The 16,695-nt window shown below is 52.7% G+C and overlaps 7 protein-coding genes across 7 annotated transcripts; 5 read left to right on the top strand and 2 right to left on the bottom strand.

Annotated features, from left to right (window-relative positions):
* Positions 1 to 191: 191 nt before the first annotated feature.
* Positions 192 to 1,509, top strand: CAOG_02104 (hypothetical protein). The gene has a single exon (XM_004348804.2). The coding sequence runs from the start codon at positions 201 to 203 to the stop codon at positions 1,308 to 1,310; it is 1,110 nt and encodes a 369-aa protein (XP_004348854.1). The 5' UTR covers positions 192 to 200; the 3' UTR covers positions 1,311 to 1,509.
* A 159-nt stretch (positions 1,510 to 1,668) lies between these two features.
* On the top strand, positions 1,669 to 6,407 carry CAOG_08580 (hypothetical protein). The gene is made up of 10 exons (XM_011271878.1): positions 1,669 to 3,380; positions 3,472 to 3,606; positions 3,740 to 3,824; positions 3,930 to 4,197; positions 4,270 to 4,368; positions 4,445 to 4,544; positions 4,620 to 4,671; positions 4,766 to 4,840; positions 4,932 to 4,993; positions 5,091 to 6,407. The coding sequence occupies exons 1-10, from the start codon at positions 1,769 to 1,771 to the stop codon at positions 6,008 to 6,010; spliced, it is 3,408 nt and encodes a 1,135-aa protein (XP_011270180.1). The 5' UTR covers positions 1,669 to 1,768; the 3' UTR covers positions 6,011 to 6,407.
* CAOG_08579 (hypothetical protein) lies at positions 6,405 to 8,129 on the top strand. The gene is made up of 4 exons (XM_011271877.1): positions 6,405 to 6,949; positions 7,052 to 7,096; positions 7,190 to 7,500; positions 7,612 to 8,129. The coding sequence occupies exons 1-4, from the start codon at positions 6,433 to 6,435 to the stop codon at positions 8,023 to 8,025; spliced, it is 1,287 nt and encodes a 428-aa protein (XP_011270179.1). The 5' UTR covers positions 6,405 to 6,432; the 3' UTR covers positions 8,026 to 8,129.
* CAOG_02101 (methyltransferase-like protein 11A) lies at positions 8,061 to 9,612 on the bottom strand. The gene is made up of 4 exons (XM_004348801.2): positions 8,799 to 9,612; positions 8,564 to 8,687; positions 8,374 to 8,475; positions 8,061 to 8,273 (listed from the first exon to the last, which is right to left on the bottom strand). Exons 1-4 carry the CDS (start codon positions 9,574 to 9,576, stop codon positions 8,174 to 8,176), a joined length of 1,104 nt encoding a protein of 367 aa, XP_004348851.2. The 5' UTR covers positions 9,577 to 9,612; the 3' UTR covers positions 8,061 to 8,173.
* A 259-nt stretch (positions 9,613 to 9,871) lies between these two features.
* Positions 9,872 to 11,360, top strand: CAOG_02100 (ubiquitin-conjugating enzyme E2 l). The gene is made up of 4 exons (XM_004348800.2): positions 9,872 to 9,925; positions 10,582 to 10,683; positions 10,785 to 10,971; positions 11,118 to 11,360. The coding sequence occupies exons 1-4, from the start codon at positions 9,902 to 9,904 to the stop codon at positions 11,270 to 11,272; spliced, it is 468 nt and encodes a 155-aa protein (XP_004348850.1). The 5' UTR covers positions 9,872 to 9,901; the 3' UTR covers positions 11,273 to 11,360.
* Positions 11,299 to 14,123, bottom strand: CAOG_02099 (hypothetical protein). The gene is made up of 4 exons (XM_004348799.2): positions 13,945 to 14,123; positions 13,637 to 13,762; positions 13,068 to 13,155; positions 11,299 to 12,908 (listed from the first exon to the last, which is right to left on the bottom strand). The coding sequence occupies exons 1-4, from the start codon at positions 14,106 to 14,108 to the stop codon at positions 11,562 to 11,564; spliced, it is 1,725 nt and encodes a 574-aa protein (XP_004348849.1). The 5' UTR covers positions 14,109 to 14,123; the 3' UTR covers positions 11,299 to 11,561.
* Positions 14,124 to 14,278: 155 nt separating this feature from the next.
* On the top strand, positions 14,279 to 16,526 carry CAOG_02098 (BXDC2 protein). Its single transcript, XM_004348798.2, has 8 exons — positions 14,279 to 14,297; positions 14,391 to 14,924; positions 15,202 to 15,254; positions 15,360 to 15,524; positions 15,612 to 15,736; positions 15,859 to 15,960; positions 16,055 to 16,204; positions 16,283 to 16,526. Exons 2-8 carry the CDS (start codon positions 14,422 to 14,424, stop codon positions 16,448 to 16,450), a joined length of 1,266 nt encoding a protein of 421 aa, XP_004348848.2. The 5' UTR covers positions 14,279 to 14,297; positions 14,391 to 14,421; the 3' UTR covers positions 16,451 to 16,526.
* Positions 16,527 to 16,695: the final 169 nt, after the last annotated feature.

The following is a 16,695-nucleotide window of genomic DNA, read 5'->3' as shown; positions in this document are numbered from 1 at the left end:
TATCATGATTGACTGCAAGATGTCGTATCAACCGGCCAAAACTCAAGCACGAATTCCATCATCGTATTCAACCAAAGTTTTGGGCATGAAGACGAATGCGACTTTAACTTGCTGCTTGCAGTCCTGGTTGTTGTGCTGGTTTCACTTTTTTTTTTTTTTTTTTTTCTTTTTTTTTTGCGCAATCCAAAACTCAAAAAACCATGTCCAAGGCCGCTGCTGACTTTGCACGGTCCGCCCTGAGTCGGTTTCACACATCTGCAGATGCCGCCAAAGTAGTCGCGGCGCGATGGCAGACTCGAGCGACGAACGTGCAGCAGATTCTGTCGAGAGAGGGCTGGGGAGTGGTCGCCAAGTCGCGCGCCGTGTACTCGGAGATCACCGGAGCGGCCGAGCTCGAGCAGCTACGGCGAGCTGTGGCACTACAAGAAGAAGAATGCCAGAAGCACGCCAGGGACTGGGACGAAGCGGCGTCCGAGTTCATCTCGATCATGCAAAAGCTGCGCGACTTTGGTCAGCCAAAGCGACACATGATGGACGAGTACGAAAAGCTGGTCGAGCGCGAAGAGTTTCTGAACGACGAGTTACGCACGCTGCTGAACAAGAAGCGGGACGGCGAACGCAAGCTCAATCTGCTCAACAAGGATCTCATCCGCTCAGACACGCACCACGCACGCAAGATTTTATGGGTTTCCAGTACCTCGGTCATTCTGAGCTATTCATACTCGATCTTTTCCTACTTTTTCTTCAATCCAAAGCACACGCTCGAGCGCTTGGCCAAGCTGGCAAACGAAAACGAGGTGCTGACAGCTTCGCTCAAGACGATGGTGGCCGACCATGCCCTGCAACATCCACCAAGCATGGTGCAGCAACCTCCTCCTATGATTGGTCTTGTTTCTAGCGAAGACGACAGTGATGGCGAGAGTGACGATGCGACTTTGATCGATGCCAATGATCGGCAAGCAACCAAGCAACGAAGAGATCTGAAGGAGAATCAAGCGCAAAACAAGTCTGAAGAATCTCCAACAACGATCACGGACAGCAACACTAGTACAGCGTTCGAGTCAACAAGGAAGCAAGAAGAAGGACATGGCCAATCACCATCCTGGCTGTCAAGCGCGGCCGATGCATTGAAACGACTCGTTGGACCTCCCTCCAATGATGGCACACGGCAGCAGCAGCAGCATCTTTCACCTGTGGTCCTGATCGGCGGAATACCCGTGCGGCAACACCTCCTGGACACGGTGCTGGTGGTCGGTTTGGCGACAGGTGTCATTCTGCTCTTCTTGCCTCACGCCGCACGTTCTTCCTAGTCGACGGGCTTGCACTGTTGCACTAGTATGTTGCCGCGTTGTCTTTTTCAATTCTATTGCATATTTCTATACTTCGCTCGACTCGCGTGATGCTTTGTTCGTTGCTGCAACTTTTCACCACAGAAATGGAACAACGACATCGAATGAAGTGGGAAGCATCAACAACCAACGTTAACAAATACAAAAAACCAAATCAGCATCACATCATTTTAGAATGAATTAGCAAAACAAAAAAGCAAAACAAAATCAGATTTCTTCTTCTTCTTCTTCTTCCAAAAAAAAAAAAAAAAAAAAAAAAAAAAAAAAAAGCTGTTGTGTTTTTCGAAATTGTTGTTGTTTTCAGTTCTGCTTTTATTTCTTTTTATTTTTTTATTTTTTATTTTTTTATTTTTTTTGTTCCAATTCCATATTTCGTTTTTTTTTTTCGTTTTTTTTTTCTTTTCTTTTTTTTTTTTGCGATGGCGGACGCAGCGACGACGATGAGCAACAACCAGCACGACAGCAATAGTCTGCTGAGCACTGCGGCGAGGCAAGCGGCGGAGGCGACGGCAGCGACGGACGCGGTGCAGCGCGAAGAGCTCGAGCGGAAACTCGCAAAGTTGACTGAAATGAACCTGCACAGCCCAGCGAGCGGGAGTCGCACGAGCCTCAACCAGCTGCATCGGGAGCACGACAGCGACCACGAGCGCGAGCACCACCACGGCAGCAGCGACCGCCTCAACAACCCCCAGCAGCAGCAGCAGCAACAGGAGGGAGGCGAGCAACAAGCGGCAAACAGTCACAATGACTCGTCACTGGTTTCGTCGACTACTGTTGCTGCTGCCAACCACACCACCGCCACAACCACAGCCACAGAGCCGTCATCATCATCATCAAGCTCATCAGCACAAGGAGCAGCGGGCGCCGTTGCTGGAGGCGACGCTGCTCACCAGTCAGATTCCAATGGCGACGCCGCCGCCAATTCAAACCGCAGCTCCAGTACGGGCGCAGCGGCGCGCGACAAGAGCAAGCGGGCCAGCCGCGCCAAGCGAGAGAGCCGCATTCCCAGTGATGGTGCTGGTGGCGCATCGCAGGCGGATGGCGCGCTGGCTGGCGGCAGCGGCGGCGGCGACGGTGGCCAATCCGCCGCCAATAACGCAGACGATGACGATGAGGATTACTCGGGGTCGGACGTCGACGAGGCGATCGAGCTGCAAAACCGCGTGACAAGCAAGCGCACGTCGGGAAGCGCGGCGTCCAACTCGGGATCGACGTCGGGCAGCTTGCGAGCGAGCCACGCCTTGGACGGCAGCGAGGTGAATCTGTCTGCGATTGCCCAGGCGATCGCTCAGAATCCTCGAATGGCACTGCACGAATCGTCGGTGGACGATGACGACGACGTCACCACGAGCAACTACACTGGGGCTGAAACGCAGCATGGCGGAGGCATGCACGTCACCTCGTTTGACGATGATATGGATGTTCCGCCCATCGCGCCGGGCTCAAAGCCGTTGCGCCGCGCATCGTCCGCCACAATGGCCGCCGCGGCAGCAATGGTTGCAGGCGCCACGGGCATGCCCAAGACAACCAACATTGACGATACCTTTGATGACGAGGTTGATGACGACGACGCTGGAGACGACGAGGACGCCGATGGCGAGATGGACGATGCCGCGCCGTTTGTCATGCTCGGCAAGGAACTGCGCGCGTCGGCGCTTGCGCTCAATGCCGATCCCGACTCTCTTGAGTCGCTTGGCGCTGAGGGATCGCAGTCCGGAGAAAGCAACGACACCTCAGGCGCTGCAGGTGCTGCAGGCGCTGCTTCCACCGAGACTGACGACGAAGCAGAGCTCGCCCTCGTTGCCGCCATCCGCGAACGCCAAGCCAAGCATCTCGGCACCTATCCTTCTATCCCCTTCAGCGCAGAGGACGCTCAGGCAATCAAGCAGAAGCAGGCTGCGGAATTGCAGGCTTCCGCCGAGCAAGCGGCCATCCTTTCGGCATCACCCACCCACGGCATTGCCGGTTTGTCACAAGGATTGCTGCAAAAGATGTCCAAGATTGGTCACTCGCTCAACCTGATTGTTGTCGGTACGTTCGAAGGCTTTGTCGAACTTTGTTTTGTTTGTTTGTTTGTTTGTTTGTTTCTGAACGCTCATCCATCCACAAATCATTCTGCCAGGCGAGTCCGGTCTTGGAAAGAGCACGTTTGTACGCAGTTTCTTCCGCACAGCCGCTTCGGCCCAAGCACAAGACCCCATCGTCCAGTCGTCGCTTGCAAGCAGACGGACGGTTGAGATTTCCACGACAACGCACGGTATGCAGCGAGATTGGGATCTCTCTTGTCCCTGATCATGTAGCGTAAAATGTTCCTTTACCGCAATGAGGTTTACGCTGACTTGTTTGTGGACTTGCTTTTTTTTTTTATTGTTGTTGTTGCTTGGCTCCAGTGCTCGAGGAAAACAACGTCAAACTCAATCTCACCATCACCGACACCCCTGGCTATGGAGATCTTGTCAACAACGACGAGGAGAGGTAACAGCGCGGTCGGCTTTGTTTGCGTTACTCACAGACGATCATCCATCGCTCAACCAACAATTTGTTTCTTCGTTCCTTTTCTGAATTGCTCCGTTTTCACAGCTGGCGACCCATCACCCAGTTCATCGACCACCAACATAACGAGTTTATGAACTCTGAGTTTGCCCGCTTGTTTGGCGATGGCCGACGCGTCCTTCCACGGGATTCGCGCATCCATGCGTGCTTGTTTTTCATCGCGCCGACCGGTCATGGCTTGAAGTCAACGGACTTGATTGTGCTGCGAAAGCTGCAAATGCGCGTCAACATTATTCCTGTGATTGCCCGGGCAGACTCCATGGCACCTGCCGAGCGAGCGCAGTTCCGCGAAAAGGTAAAGCGTCGGCTTTTTGGACTCTGCACGAAGAAAAGCACTGCAAAAGCTGACGTTTTGTGTGATTCCCAGCTCCGGACGGAGTTTGTCAAGTATGGAATTCACGTTTACAAGTTCCCCGGTGGCGAGCATTCTGCGTACGATGCTGACGAGCGGGTTTTGCAAGAACACGTAAGACTGCTGCTTGTTTCAAATGGTCGAAATTAGGATGCTTTTTGGGGTACTCACCCTCAAGTTCTTCAAATAGGCCATTCCGTCTCCTCTCAGTGTCCTCTCCTCGGACAAGGAAATCACCGTCGGCGACAAGAAAGTGCTTGGCCGTCAGTATTCCTGGGGTGCTGTCACAGGTTTGTCTCTTTTTCAAGTAGCAAGTGGGTGGATTGAAAAGTTTTGCTCACGGTGCACTTGTTCCTTCGTATCAGTGGTCAACGAGGCCCAAAGCGACTTTATGCTGCTTCAACGCCTTCTTCTTGGGTATGCCGCTTTGTGATGGAAGGAATTTGTCATTGATTTTTTTTTTTTTGCACCTTTCACTCATTCTGTTGTGTTTCTCGTTTTGCCTTGTTAGTGTTCATGCTGAGCGTCTGCGCGACATTACTCACGAAATCCACTATGAGGCCTACCGCCGGACCCATCGCAATCAGTATGTTTTGTTTTGGTTTTTCTGGACTGCTCAATCGACCGAAGGGCTACAAACTGATTTCCCACCCCGCCTCCTCTTCCCTTTCCTTTAGATTGGCTTCCATTTTCGAGCTGCGCATCAAGAACCGGCTGCGGGAAAAGCTCATCTTTAAAGGTACATGCTCACTCTTCAGTCCTATCACGACAAGCGCGCAACCCATTCTTTCAATCTCACAACCCCTCTTCTTCCACCTTTTGGCATTGCGGAGTAGACTCGGATTCCGCTCGTCATGAAGCCGAAGTCCCGCCGGTGCCGCATGGTACCATTGGCCGAAATTTCTTCGAGACGGGCACGCTTGGTGTCGCGGGCACACATTCGGGACGTGAATCGCGATCGGTGCCGCACGTGTCGAGCATTTTCGCGGCCATGAGCCCGCCGTCGGGCGCACAGACCGCGAGCAGCTCTGAAGCATCGAGCGGTCCTGCCTCCAATTCAACGACGCCAACGTCGGCAAGGCACTCTGCAGTGCCGGCGCAAGCGCAACTCGTCTCTGCACCTTCGCCAAGCACTGCAAGCGCGACCGTCTCCTCGGCTGCGATTTTGTCTCCAACTGCGGCACTGGCCTCTCACCAAGGAGCCATGGCCCCCGTGATGAGCGTGTCCTCCCCGATGTACAACGGACTGCTCGCGCCTGCAGCCAACTTGGCCAACTCGCTCGCCACGCTGAGTGCCAGCACTGGCAATCTGGTCGAGCCGCACAAGATTGAGCGCTCGCCATCCGTTTCGTCCGACGAAGGCCAGCTTGTCAACCCAATGTCATCGTCGCCTCGGCGGATGAGCGATGCCAACATTGACCAGGTTGAGCTTGCCAAGGTGCAGCTGGCTGAAAAGTACTCGACCATGGGCAAAATGGGTTCTGGCCAGCGGTACAACCCGCTTGCCGAGCGTCGTCGCTTGATGATGGAGCAGCAGCAGCAGCAGGCAGGAGGCGCTGCCGCCGGTTCCGCTCCCGGCTCTGGTGCATCCACTCCCACTTCTGCCAATTCCCTGTCACGGTCTGGCTCCACTGCCAGCACCATCTCTGATCGACGGCAATCGGTCTACTCGAATGCAGACGAGGACGCCTTGAAAAAGGAGCAGAAAAAGGCAAAGGACAAGGAGAAGGAGAAGGACAAGAAGAAGAGCAAGTGATTCAGTCTGGTTTACAAGTCGACCTGCTTGGAGCAACGCCGCTTGGGCTTTTATTCTTGCTGATTTGTCCCGCCCGTTCTGTTTTTTTGCTTGGTTTGGTTTGTTGGCGTGCGTCAATTTGCTTGGCGCTTGAACAGCAATCGGTTTTTGGTGCGGCCCAGACTTGTAGAGTTTGGTTTGGTCTGAGTGTTTGAGTTTTATTGTTGTCGTTGGTTTATGCTGTGTGTGTTTTTGTGTGTTGCTGTCCTCGTTGCTTTGTCTTGCTGGTGAACATTCTCCTCTTTGTTGCCTATCGTATTTGTTTTGTTGTTTGTTTGTTTGAATCAACGTTGTTTCACATTCACGCACAGTTTAACGCATTGCCATTGCTCTACTCAACAATAGCAAATATCACAACAGGCTCAGTCTCCCAAATCCACCCAATGCTCTGGTCGCTCAGATTTGCAGGTCGCTCTGACCGGCTTGGCGCAGGGGCTCGTTCAGTGCACGCCAGCGCTGTCCGTCCCGCACCATCGACCATGCCTCGTAGTTTGCCGAATAGTCTGCCCAGTCACTTGCACGAGTCGCATACGAGTACGGCCGGCAGACTTCCAAAGCCAAACAAGGTTCCATCCAGGTTTGTGGCCACTTCGGTCATCACCACCGGTTCAGCTGCTGTTGCTGCTGCTGCGTCCTGGCAACAGCGTCGATCGGCATTCGGACAGGCGCATCTGACAAGAACAAGAGGCCTTTCCAGCGTGGCCGGGTTGGCTTTCACATACAACTCAATGTCCTCGAATGCGACGGATGCGAAACAGCAACAAGTGGAGCGACTGCCGCTCATGACGCTCGATCCAACGAAAACAATGCCTCAGAGTGCACGGGCCACAGACGAGCAAATCCAGCAACTAGCCGAATTTATTGAACAGGCACCCAAGATTGTCGTATTGACCGGCGCAGGTACGAAAGCTCAACCTTGGAGTTGCGTATTGGAACAAAAAACAGCTTGATCCGACATTCATATTCACTGGTGGTGGCGCTCGCCTTGTCTTTGACTTGTAGGAATATCCACCGAGTCCGGCGTCCCAGATTACCGATCGCCTGGAGGTATGGACGATGGGGGCTTTTGATCAGTTGGTATCTTTTAGCTTTTCGTGATTCTCTTTACTATTTTTTGCTAATTTGCTGCTCGTTGGCTAGTGGGCTTGTATGTCACTTCGTCACACAAACCCACGCAGTTCCGCGAATTCGTCATGAGCGAAACAAAGCGACGGCGATACTGGGCTCGAAACTACGCTGCTTTTCCTTCGTTTGCTCAAACGCGACCAAACATTTCCCACGATGTGCTTGCACGGCTCGAGGAGACGGGCAAGATCAACTTCATCATCACTCAAAATGTGGATTCGCTGCACTCGCACGCGGGAAGCAAACACGTGCTGGAGCTCCACGGCAACGGCAGCGAGGTTGTTTGTTTGTCTTGTCGTGATCGGACACGCCGTTCTGATCTTCAGGTATGGTGCAAGCCAAAAGCCCCGGAAGATGAAGGGGGGGGGGGGACGGGGAAGTCTGATCCGCTCTAACTCGCCGTTTGCTGATGGGAAACAAATGTAACTCGTTGGCAGGTGGTACTCGAGCGGCTCAATGCCGAGTGGTCTGCCACAATCACTGGATTTACTCCCGACGGCGATGTGAATCTGGTCGATGCCGGATCCATCTATAGCTCCTTCCAGTTTCCCGATTGCTCCAAGTGCGGTGGGCTACTCAAGCCTGATGTTGTGTTCTTTGGCGAGAACGTTCCAGCGGAAACGGTCGAACTCGCGCGCCAGAAAATCCGTGACGCCGACGCGCTCCTCGTCGTCGGTTCATCGTTGACAGTCTTTTCCGGGTTTCGCTTTGCCAAGTATGCACAGGAGCTTGGCAAGCCCATCGGCATTATCAACATCGGAGCAACGCGCGCCGATGACATTGCGACGTTCAAGATTGAGTCACACATTGGGGATGTTCTTTGGCGGACCTACCAGCAGCTTCAGCTTTGAAGTGGGGGCTGTGGATTGATGTTTGTTGGCTGATTGTCGTTTCAAAGTGTATCAGAGTGCGAGACAAAAGTGCATTGTAGTTTTTGAACAAAACGAATGAAGAGTTTGTTTTGTTCTGATTCTGTCAAAAGCGCCCTGTGCAATGCGTTTATTGTTGCATTGGGGAAGACTGACTTGTCACAGTCTCTGTTACAAGCACTTGACTTGATTGAGCTTGTTGGGGCGTGCTTCGTGGCTGGAGCGCATACCTAGTCGAGGATCAAACATGAAAATCACCAAGTCAGCAACGCCAGCCATCTCTTATTCAAGCCGCGGGAGCGGGACAAGACGATCGAGCATACGACTCACATTTTGACTTTGAATAGGGCTTTGGGGAATCGTTGCTGAGTGTCTTCCTTGATAATGTCGAGCTCTGCGCGTTCGAAAAGCGCCTTAAAGAGCTCGTCCGAGCTACACGCCATCGACAAGAAAGAAAAAAAGTCAGCAATCATACATTGGCCACGTTGAACGATCAGGTCTCCGGATGACACGCCCATACCGAGTAACACTGCTGTCTTCAGCATCGACCAGGAATCCGGACTTTGTTGTATTCTCCTTGACGCAAATAAGGCCACCAGGGACGAGCGCGGACTGGCATCGCTTGAAAAAGGCCACAAAGTCGTCTACGGCACATGCAAATGCAAACACACGTGAGGGTCGATGCACGACAACAACGAAAAAAAGCAAACGCAAAACAAACAACATCTCGCCAAGAAACGAATGGCCCGCCGTACCATCGGTCAGGTGCGAGGACACCCACTGCACCCAAATAACATTGTAGTGCTGTCGCTCGGGAACAAAGTCCTGCAACCCGGCGCAAAAGCGGCTTCCAACGCGGTCCGAGCCAATGTACTTGATGGACGCGGTGAGGAACTTGCCACACTGCTCGACGAGATCGACCGTCTCAAAGTTTGGCAGCAAAAAGTGCTTTGTGACGCGTCCAATACCAGCACCACAATCGAGCGCCCTGTGCGGCGCCGTCTTGGCCTTGGATCCCCGGATGAGCGGGCCGAGGAAGGCGTTGGAGCCCTCGACGTCGATGGGCGAGATCCGCGCAAACCCGCCGAGCATCCCGTCAATGGTCGTGTCCACCTTGTCCCAGTAGTCCTTGGCGTCCGTGTACCACCGCGGCGTGGCTGCAGGCTCTGCTGCTGCGCCGTCGTCGCCTTGGTTGGGCGGATTGCTTGTTGAAGCTTCGGCGGCGGCGGGGAGGACTGCCTCCTGGCCATCGCCGTCGCTCGTGCTCGCTGATGCAGATGGAGTGCTCTTTGGCTTGATGGGCGAGCCTGGCACGCACTGCTGCTCGGGCAGGCCGTACGCGCGCCACATGGACTCGAGCGAGTCAAACCGCTTGCCGTCCGAGTCCGATCCCGACGTGTCCAGCATTGCCGCCGCGCGCACAGACGAAGCCGGCGACAATGGCGATGATGGTGATGGTGATGATGGTGATGGTGATGATGATTGGGGTTCAGGAGTGGCAGCGTCCTTCTTGTGCTTGTGCCCAGGTGCCATTTTTGGTTGCTGTTCTGAGAAATGCAGGACTGGAACACACAAACAAAAAAACAAAAAGAGTAAACAAAATTCAACAACCAAGCAAATAAAAGCAACGTCAACAGAGCTGATCATCCGACAGTGGAATGGACGATGGCTGAAACTGAACTACTTGCTCACACAAGCTTCAAACACAGTGTAAAATGTGTGGGAAGTCGATCCGCACAACCGGCTTCTTCGAAGAGGGTCCAGCCGATTGTGTGTGCAGTCTAAGTCGAGGTAGATATATCGAGGGTCTTAGTGTCTCAGTCATCCTTTTTCCCGCCTTCTTACAAAGCAAACAACAATGGCTTCTCGGCGACTTGTGAAGGTCCGCCTTTCGATCGCTCTTCACCACCCCCAAAAACCCAAAAACCCCAAAAACCCCAAAAAGCAACACAAAGCAATATAAAGCGAACGAACGAACGAACGAACGAAACAGACGAAGCAGACGAAGCGAAGGAAAGCTAAAGAACGAGAGAAAAAAAGAGAAAAAAAAGGGAAACGATGACGTTGGATTTGGCTTGCTTTTGGATTCTATGGCTTTTTGTGGGGTCGTGTTTGAAGCAAATGTTGACAAAATGACGAACGAACAAAATAGCGTTATGAATGCTTGTTTGATCTGCTGCGAAAGAGAAACAAAGCGGATGAAGACGAGAAAGAGAGAAAGAAAGAGAAAAAAGCCTAAAAGGAAAGGATTGATTTTCACTGTCAGCTTCAACTGTGCTGTCTGTTTGAAGGCGGTCAACCTCCATGCACACAATGCACGAGCAAGCAAGCAACACAAGCGATGACACTGAGCACTGTGTGTGGGGGGGGCCGGGGGAAACAGCTTGGAACTTGACTTGGACTTTGCACGTTTGGATCAACTCTCTGTCTCTCTCTCCACACACATCCATCCGCATCGCGTTACACAATCGCACTCATCGTGTTGATGACCATTACTGATTACTGACGTGAATATCATCATCCATCTTGATGGAGTAGGAGTTTGAAGAGCTGCAAGGCAACGAGCTGATCAAGTCCACTGTGCGCAACGTAACCATCGACGAGACGAACGTCCTCGCTTGGGAAGCACTGCTCGTCCCGGTGAGTGATATGGCAACCAGAACAAGAACACGAACCAAAAGCAAACAACAAAACCCAAAAAGAATGCTCATTTTGTGCTGTGCTGTGCTGTGCTGTGACAGGACGTTGCTCCATACAACAAGGGAGCCTTCAAAATCTCCATCACCTTCCCCTCAGAGTACCCCTTCAAGCCCCCGAAGGTCACCTTCTTGACCAAAATCTACCACCCGAACGTGGACGAATCCGGAGTGATTTGCATCGGTCTGCTCAAGTCTGAGGCGTGGAAGCCCGCGACCAGGATTGATCAAGGTTTGTGCTGTTTGGTTGTTTTTGCCTTCCTTTTTTTTTTCTTCTTCTTTTTTTTTGTTTCAGGCGTTTTTCTCCTTGCCTTGGGTGTGGTTGTGGTGCTTTTTGTTGTCACTCACCTCGCTTCCCTCTTCCTGTTGTCCTCTTAGTCCTTTCGGCGCTCGTCGATCTCGTCAACGAGCCGAACGCTGCCGATCCTCTAAACACCGAGGTCGCTGAAGTCTTGACAACCGACAAGAAAAAGTTTGTCAAGAACGTCGAAGAGCACATCAAAAAGCACGCTGAAAAGCGACCCAAGGAGTAGTGGGTCATTGTGTTTTGAAGTGTGTGTGTGTGTTTTTTTTTTTTTTTTTTTTCTTGTTGTTGTTGTCTCTAATTACAGTCATTGCGCATTCAAGTTTGAGCACACAACATCCACCGGCAAACAAACCGCAGAGAAAAAAAACGCCCCAAGATTTGGGACACGAAGAGCTATCAACATGGCAGAACCAACCAACAAAAAACAAAAGGGTGGAAAAACACACAAAAAAAAAAAAGCTGAGAACAAACAACAAAAACGAAAACGAAAGCCCACGCTTGCCCCACACGTGAGATTACGGAATCGGCGGCGCAGGCATCGAGTCCAGCAGCTGGTATGCCTTAATGTTGATGCTCTGCGAGGCGATCGTTTGCTCGGAGAAGACTTCGATAAACATCGAGTCGGCACGGACGGGGTAGATGCGACCGGTGGCGCGCACGCGTCCACCCTGAACAAAGACCTCGACAACCGAGTGGTCGACCAGAGCGCGCATCGAGAAGGTGATCGAGCCCTGCGAGCCGGTCGGGCGGTCAACCTTGACGTGGCCGTTGATGGGGGTGGTGCTGCCCTGGTTGGTCTGAGAGCTCGATGTGCGCGTAAAGCCAAACTGCGCAATGAATGGGCTGGCGGGCGCGGCCTTGGCGATGGCATCCGCAGAGAGCGCGGAGGGGTCGATGGCAAAGTAGAGCGGCGTGGACTCTTCGCCCCCGTTCGACACGCGCACGTTGACACCATAAATGATAGAGTCGTTCGAGACAGTCATGTTGTAGCGCTTGAGCACCATTTCGGGTGTCATGACGCGCTCAATCTCCGACGAAGGCAGCGGGTACGGGAGGCTGACGGAAAACTCAATGTCCGCTTGGTCGGCAATGAGCGGAAGGCGATACGGCATGTTGGAGGACACGGGCAGGTTGGTGTAGGTGACATTGTTCGAGCGAAGCGACAAAATGTTGGGGTGCGGGTTTTGGAGGATGGAAACACCGTCCGTGTCCAGGGAGACAACACGGGGCACAGTTTGCGCAGAGGCCCAGCCGCGCGTCGTTGCATCGTTGTCTTCCTCACGCAGCCATCCAAACACGACTTGGCTCTGGATCAGCGGGTCGTAGAAGGATTTCGACGCGTAGAACGACCAGCCGAGATCGTACGCCTGGTACTCGTCGTAGGCAATATCGTTGCTGGCCAGAGTCAGTTTTTGCGACGCCGGAGAGTAGTGGAAGGTCGCCCAAGTATCGCCGCCATTGGCCGATGCCTTCATGACCCAAAGGGAGTTGGGATCCGACCGGTTGACGGGGTAAAAGTCAGGGCACTCCCACATATCTCCACCATACGTGTTTGTGTGGAAGACCTTGACGTACTCCCATTTGCTCAAGCCACCGTAGGCTGCCGACGTGACAAGCAGGGCGCCGCCGTACGAGACGTTGACGTTTGTCGTGTTTGGGTAGTCGAGCTTGGCTCCAATCAGGGCAAACCAAGCGCCGCCGTTCCCATTCCACGCAGTCGTGTCATCGCGCACATTGTAAGGGTCGACAAAGTCAGGCAAGATGCCGTCAGGCACAATCGGGTTGAAGTACGGTTTCGTCCAGTTGGTCAAGAACGGATCGCTGATGTTGGCCGGGTAGGCGACCGCTTGTGTTTCAAAGTTCTGTCAGAATTCCACACACACGCCCCCAGAATTAAAAGAGAGAATTAACACGCCGTCCAACAAAATCAGGAGACCAAGAGCTGCAAAATGCACCAAAAAAAAAATAATAAAATACAAAACGCAAGCAAGCAAGCGTCAATCTGCAATTTTTCGAGTTACCGAATCATCGACTGCCGTGTACATGAGCACTGGCATTCCGTCCTCAATGATGGTAGCACTTCCAGAGAAGACGCCGTTCGCATCGTACCTACGATCGGTTGCAAATACAAACAAAGTGAAATTCAAGAATTGGTTGTTTTGAGGGAAGTGTGTCTTTTCGCTTTCCCCTCAAACTTCACTGATGCTGTGTCTTTTTGTTTTCTCTCTCTCTCTCTCTTTGTCTCTCTTTCTCTGGTGTTCGAGGAGAGAGAAACTGTGATCACAAACAAACAAACAAAAAAAAAAAAAAAAAAAAAAAAAAAAGGGTCGCACATTCGGTTTTGCTTCAAGTTTGCGCTGGTTGACCGATTCTGAGCACACGGAATCCTCCAACAGACCACGGATACGCACACACCCATACACACACACATGGTCATCATGGGGGACCACTCTGCGCAACTGGCAGCCAAAAGAGACCCTGTTCAAAAAAATAAAATGGAAAACCAAAACCAAAACCAAAACCGAAATCTGCTGGGAACGGCTTCGTGCGTCCTGTTGTTGTTGCTGGGCTGCTGCTGCTGGTGGCTTACGTTTGGTCGGGACTGAGTGCAATGGGGAGATGCTGCCAGTGGAAGAGGTCGGTTGAGACGGCGTGGCCCCAGTGCATGGTGGCCCACCACGGGTCGAACGGATTCGACTGGTAAAACAAATGGTACCTGAATTTGATGACCAAGCCAAGCCACACAGAGCAAACGAATGTGCGGGTGAGTCAACATGAGCACGATGAAAGCAAAACAGCAGCAACAGCAGCAGCAGCAGCAGCAGCAACAATGCGGATGGATGCAGGGAGCGGGGGGTGGTGTGGAATCTAGCGAGAGAGCGAGGAGAACGAACGTACAATCCGTTGAGGTACATGGGCCCGTTCGGGTCGTTCATCCAGTCCTCTGGCGGAGTGAAGTGGTAGCCTGGACGCTGCTCGACGTACTCTGCTTGGACGGCGCTCGCACATGCAAGCACGAGCACCGTCGCGAGCGCAGAGACCGCAACAGAACGATTGCGCATGGTGAGTGAGCACAAAGTAAGAGTGATTTTGACAGGATTGTCTGAGCGGCGGTTTTTTTTTTTGGAAGCGGTTTGACAGGATTTCCCCCCCCCCCTCCATCAACAGCCGACAAACATCGGGCGACTTTTTTTTCGCAATGCATGCGCCTGCTAAAGCAAGCGGGAAATCGGCTCAGCCCCGTCGTTTTGGCAAGTTCCAGAAGCTCCTCACAGCGGCCCAGATGTATGTTTTGTGTATGAGATCGTCAGGACTGACATGAGATCACACACTCATACCCTCAGTATCAGTCTTCTTTTCCATCATCGTCCATCCATGCCAGCACTCAAGCGACAACCGACGCCACACCCGAACGCCATCCTGGCAAAGGCCGGCAGCAACAAGGCCGCATCGTCACACCCATCATCATCATCCAACAAGCAGAGCGCATCATCATCGTCGTCATCTGCGCCGGCACGGACAGCCAAGCGCACCGCGACGCACGCTGCACTGGACGAGGACGAGGACGACGGGGATCGCCACGAGGCGCCCGTTCCAGCCAAGCAGAAGGGCAAGAAGCAGCAGGCCAACGCGACTCCCGCTGCGACTACTGCTACTGCTGCCGTGTCTAACAAAGGCAACAGCAAGAAGCAGCAGCAGCAGCAGCAGCAGCAGCAGAGCAAGAAGGCGCGCTTGGAGGAGAGCAACGCTTCATCATCCGTCCCGTCGTCCAAGAGCGAGATCGCCAAGGCCCTTCCCGCGTCAGGCACTGCAGGCACTGCGCGCTGGACGAACAAGCAACGCACGCTCGTGCTGTCGTCCCGCGGAGTCACTTACCGGTGAGTCGCGCTTTTGGGACGATCAGAAGCAATGCAATGCAAGGCAATGCAATGGCAGTCGAGCCATGTGGGAAAGTCCAATGCAAAGTCCGCACCTGTGCAACCAAAGCATCCATTGTCAGGTCGTCGATGTAGACCTTTTGTGACATGAATGTCACTGTTCACAGCAAAACAAAACACACGCACACTCGTTCAACCGACACTGACTGGAGCGCGTTGCATGGATTTTGCTCGGTGGCCCAATTGCTGACTTGCTGCTTTGTTCTAATCACGACAGATCCCGCCACCTGCTCAACGATCTTCGTACACTGATGCCCCACAGCAAGAAAGGTGAGGGACGAGCTCCCCTGCTTGATCATCACCGGGCATTGTTGTCACCAATCATCTCACGTTGGCATGTTTCTTACACTCTCTCTCTCCCTCCACCTCCGTCAGACGTCAAGATGGACAAGAAGGACAAGCTGGTTCTTGTCAACGAGGTGTGCGAACTCAAGAACTGCAACAACTGCATCTACCTCGAGACGCGCAAAAAGCAGGACGCCTACCTATGGCTTGCCAAGACCCCCAGCGGCCCGTCCGTCAAGTTCCACATTGACAGCAGTGAGTACCACCAATATGTGCAGTTGAACAAACTTGAAGAGAGCCATTGATAGTTGCTGGGACTCACAAATCAAACAACCTCTGCAGTCAACACCATGGACGAGCTTCGCATGACTGGCAACTGCTTGAAGGGCACACGACCACTTTTGTCGTTCGATAAGAACTTTGAAACCGCACCGCACCTGCAGTTGCTCAAGGAGATTTTCACTCAGGTGCGGACAGTTTTTTTTGGGTTTTTTTTTTTGGTTTTTTTGTTTGTTTCTTCCTTTCTTCTTTGGCGTTCGCACGCCCCTCCTCGCTTTGCCTCAACTGACGTTCTTTTTTGTTGCTTCAGGTCTTTGGCACACCCAAGGGTCACCCCAAGAGCAAACCATTCTTTGACCACGTTTTTACGTTCAGCATTGTTGACAACCGTGTTTGGTTCCGCAATTTCCAGGCGCGTGTTTCGGCGTTTTTCGTTTGCATCAACCAGCCACAACCCCCCCCCCTCCCCCATTTTGACTAACATTTTAACTTGCTTCCTCTTACAGATTATCGACCAAGTCAACGAAGACAAGGAGGTCGAGACCACCCTGAACGAAGTCGGACCCCGTTTTGTCCTGAACACAATCCGCATCTTTGATGGCAGCTTTGGCGGTGCGACAATCTTTGAAAATCCCGACTACGTTTCCCCCAACGAGGTAAGTCCATCACGTGCATCGGATGACGCGCTTGTTTGCTGTACAGCACACGCTCAAACGCTGCATCTCGAAAACCAGATTCGCGCGGCCGTTCGTGCCAAGACCCAACACAAGTACACTACCAAGCTTGTTGCCAAGGAGGCTGTCGAGCGACGCAAGGCCGGTCTCGTTTTGCCACGAGACGAGCTGGATGTGTTTGCCAACCGCGACGAAGAAGAGGAGGACGACGAGGACGAGGACGAATAATTTCCGTGTTGCGTCGCTGTTATTGAGTGTTTTCGTTGTCGACTCTGGCAAAAAAATACACATGTTTCCGCTGTCACTGCTGACGAAAATGACGCAAAGATTTGCTTTCGGACATCACAAAGGCATTTTGATTTGGGTTTTTTGGTCAGATAACAAATCACGCATGCAACACAAACACAACGCCAGCCATCAAACACACACACACACACACACACACACACACACACACACACACACACACACAC

Source organism: Capsaspora owczarzaki (genome assembly GCF_000151315.2).
Source record: "Capsaspora owczarzaki ATCC 30864 unplaced genomic scaffold supercont2.3, whole genome shotgun sequence".
NCBI lineage: Eukaryota > Filasterea > Ministeriida > Capsasporidae > Capsaspora > Capsaspora owczarzaki.
The sequence above is the reverse complement of the archived record's forward strand: the minus strand, read 5'-3'. Positions and strand labels throughout refer to the sequence as shown.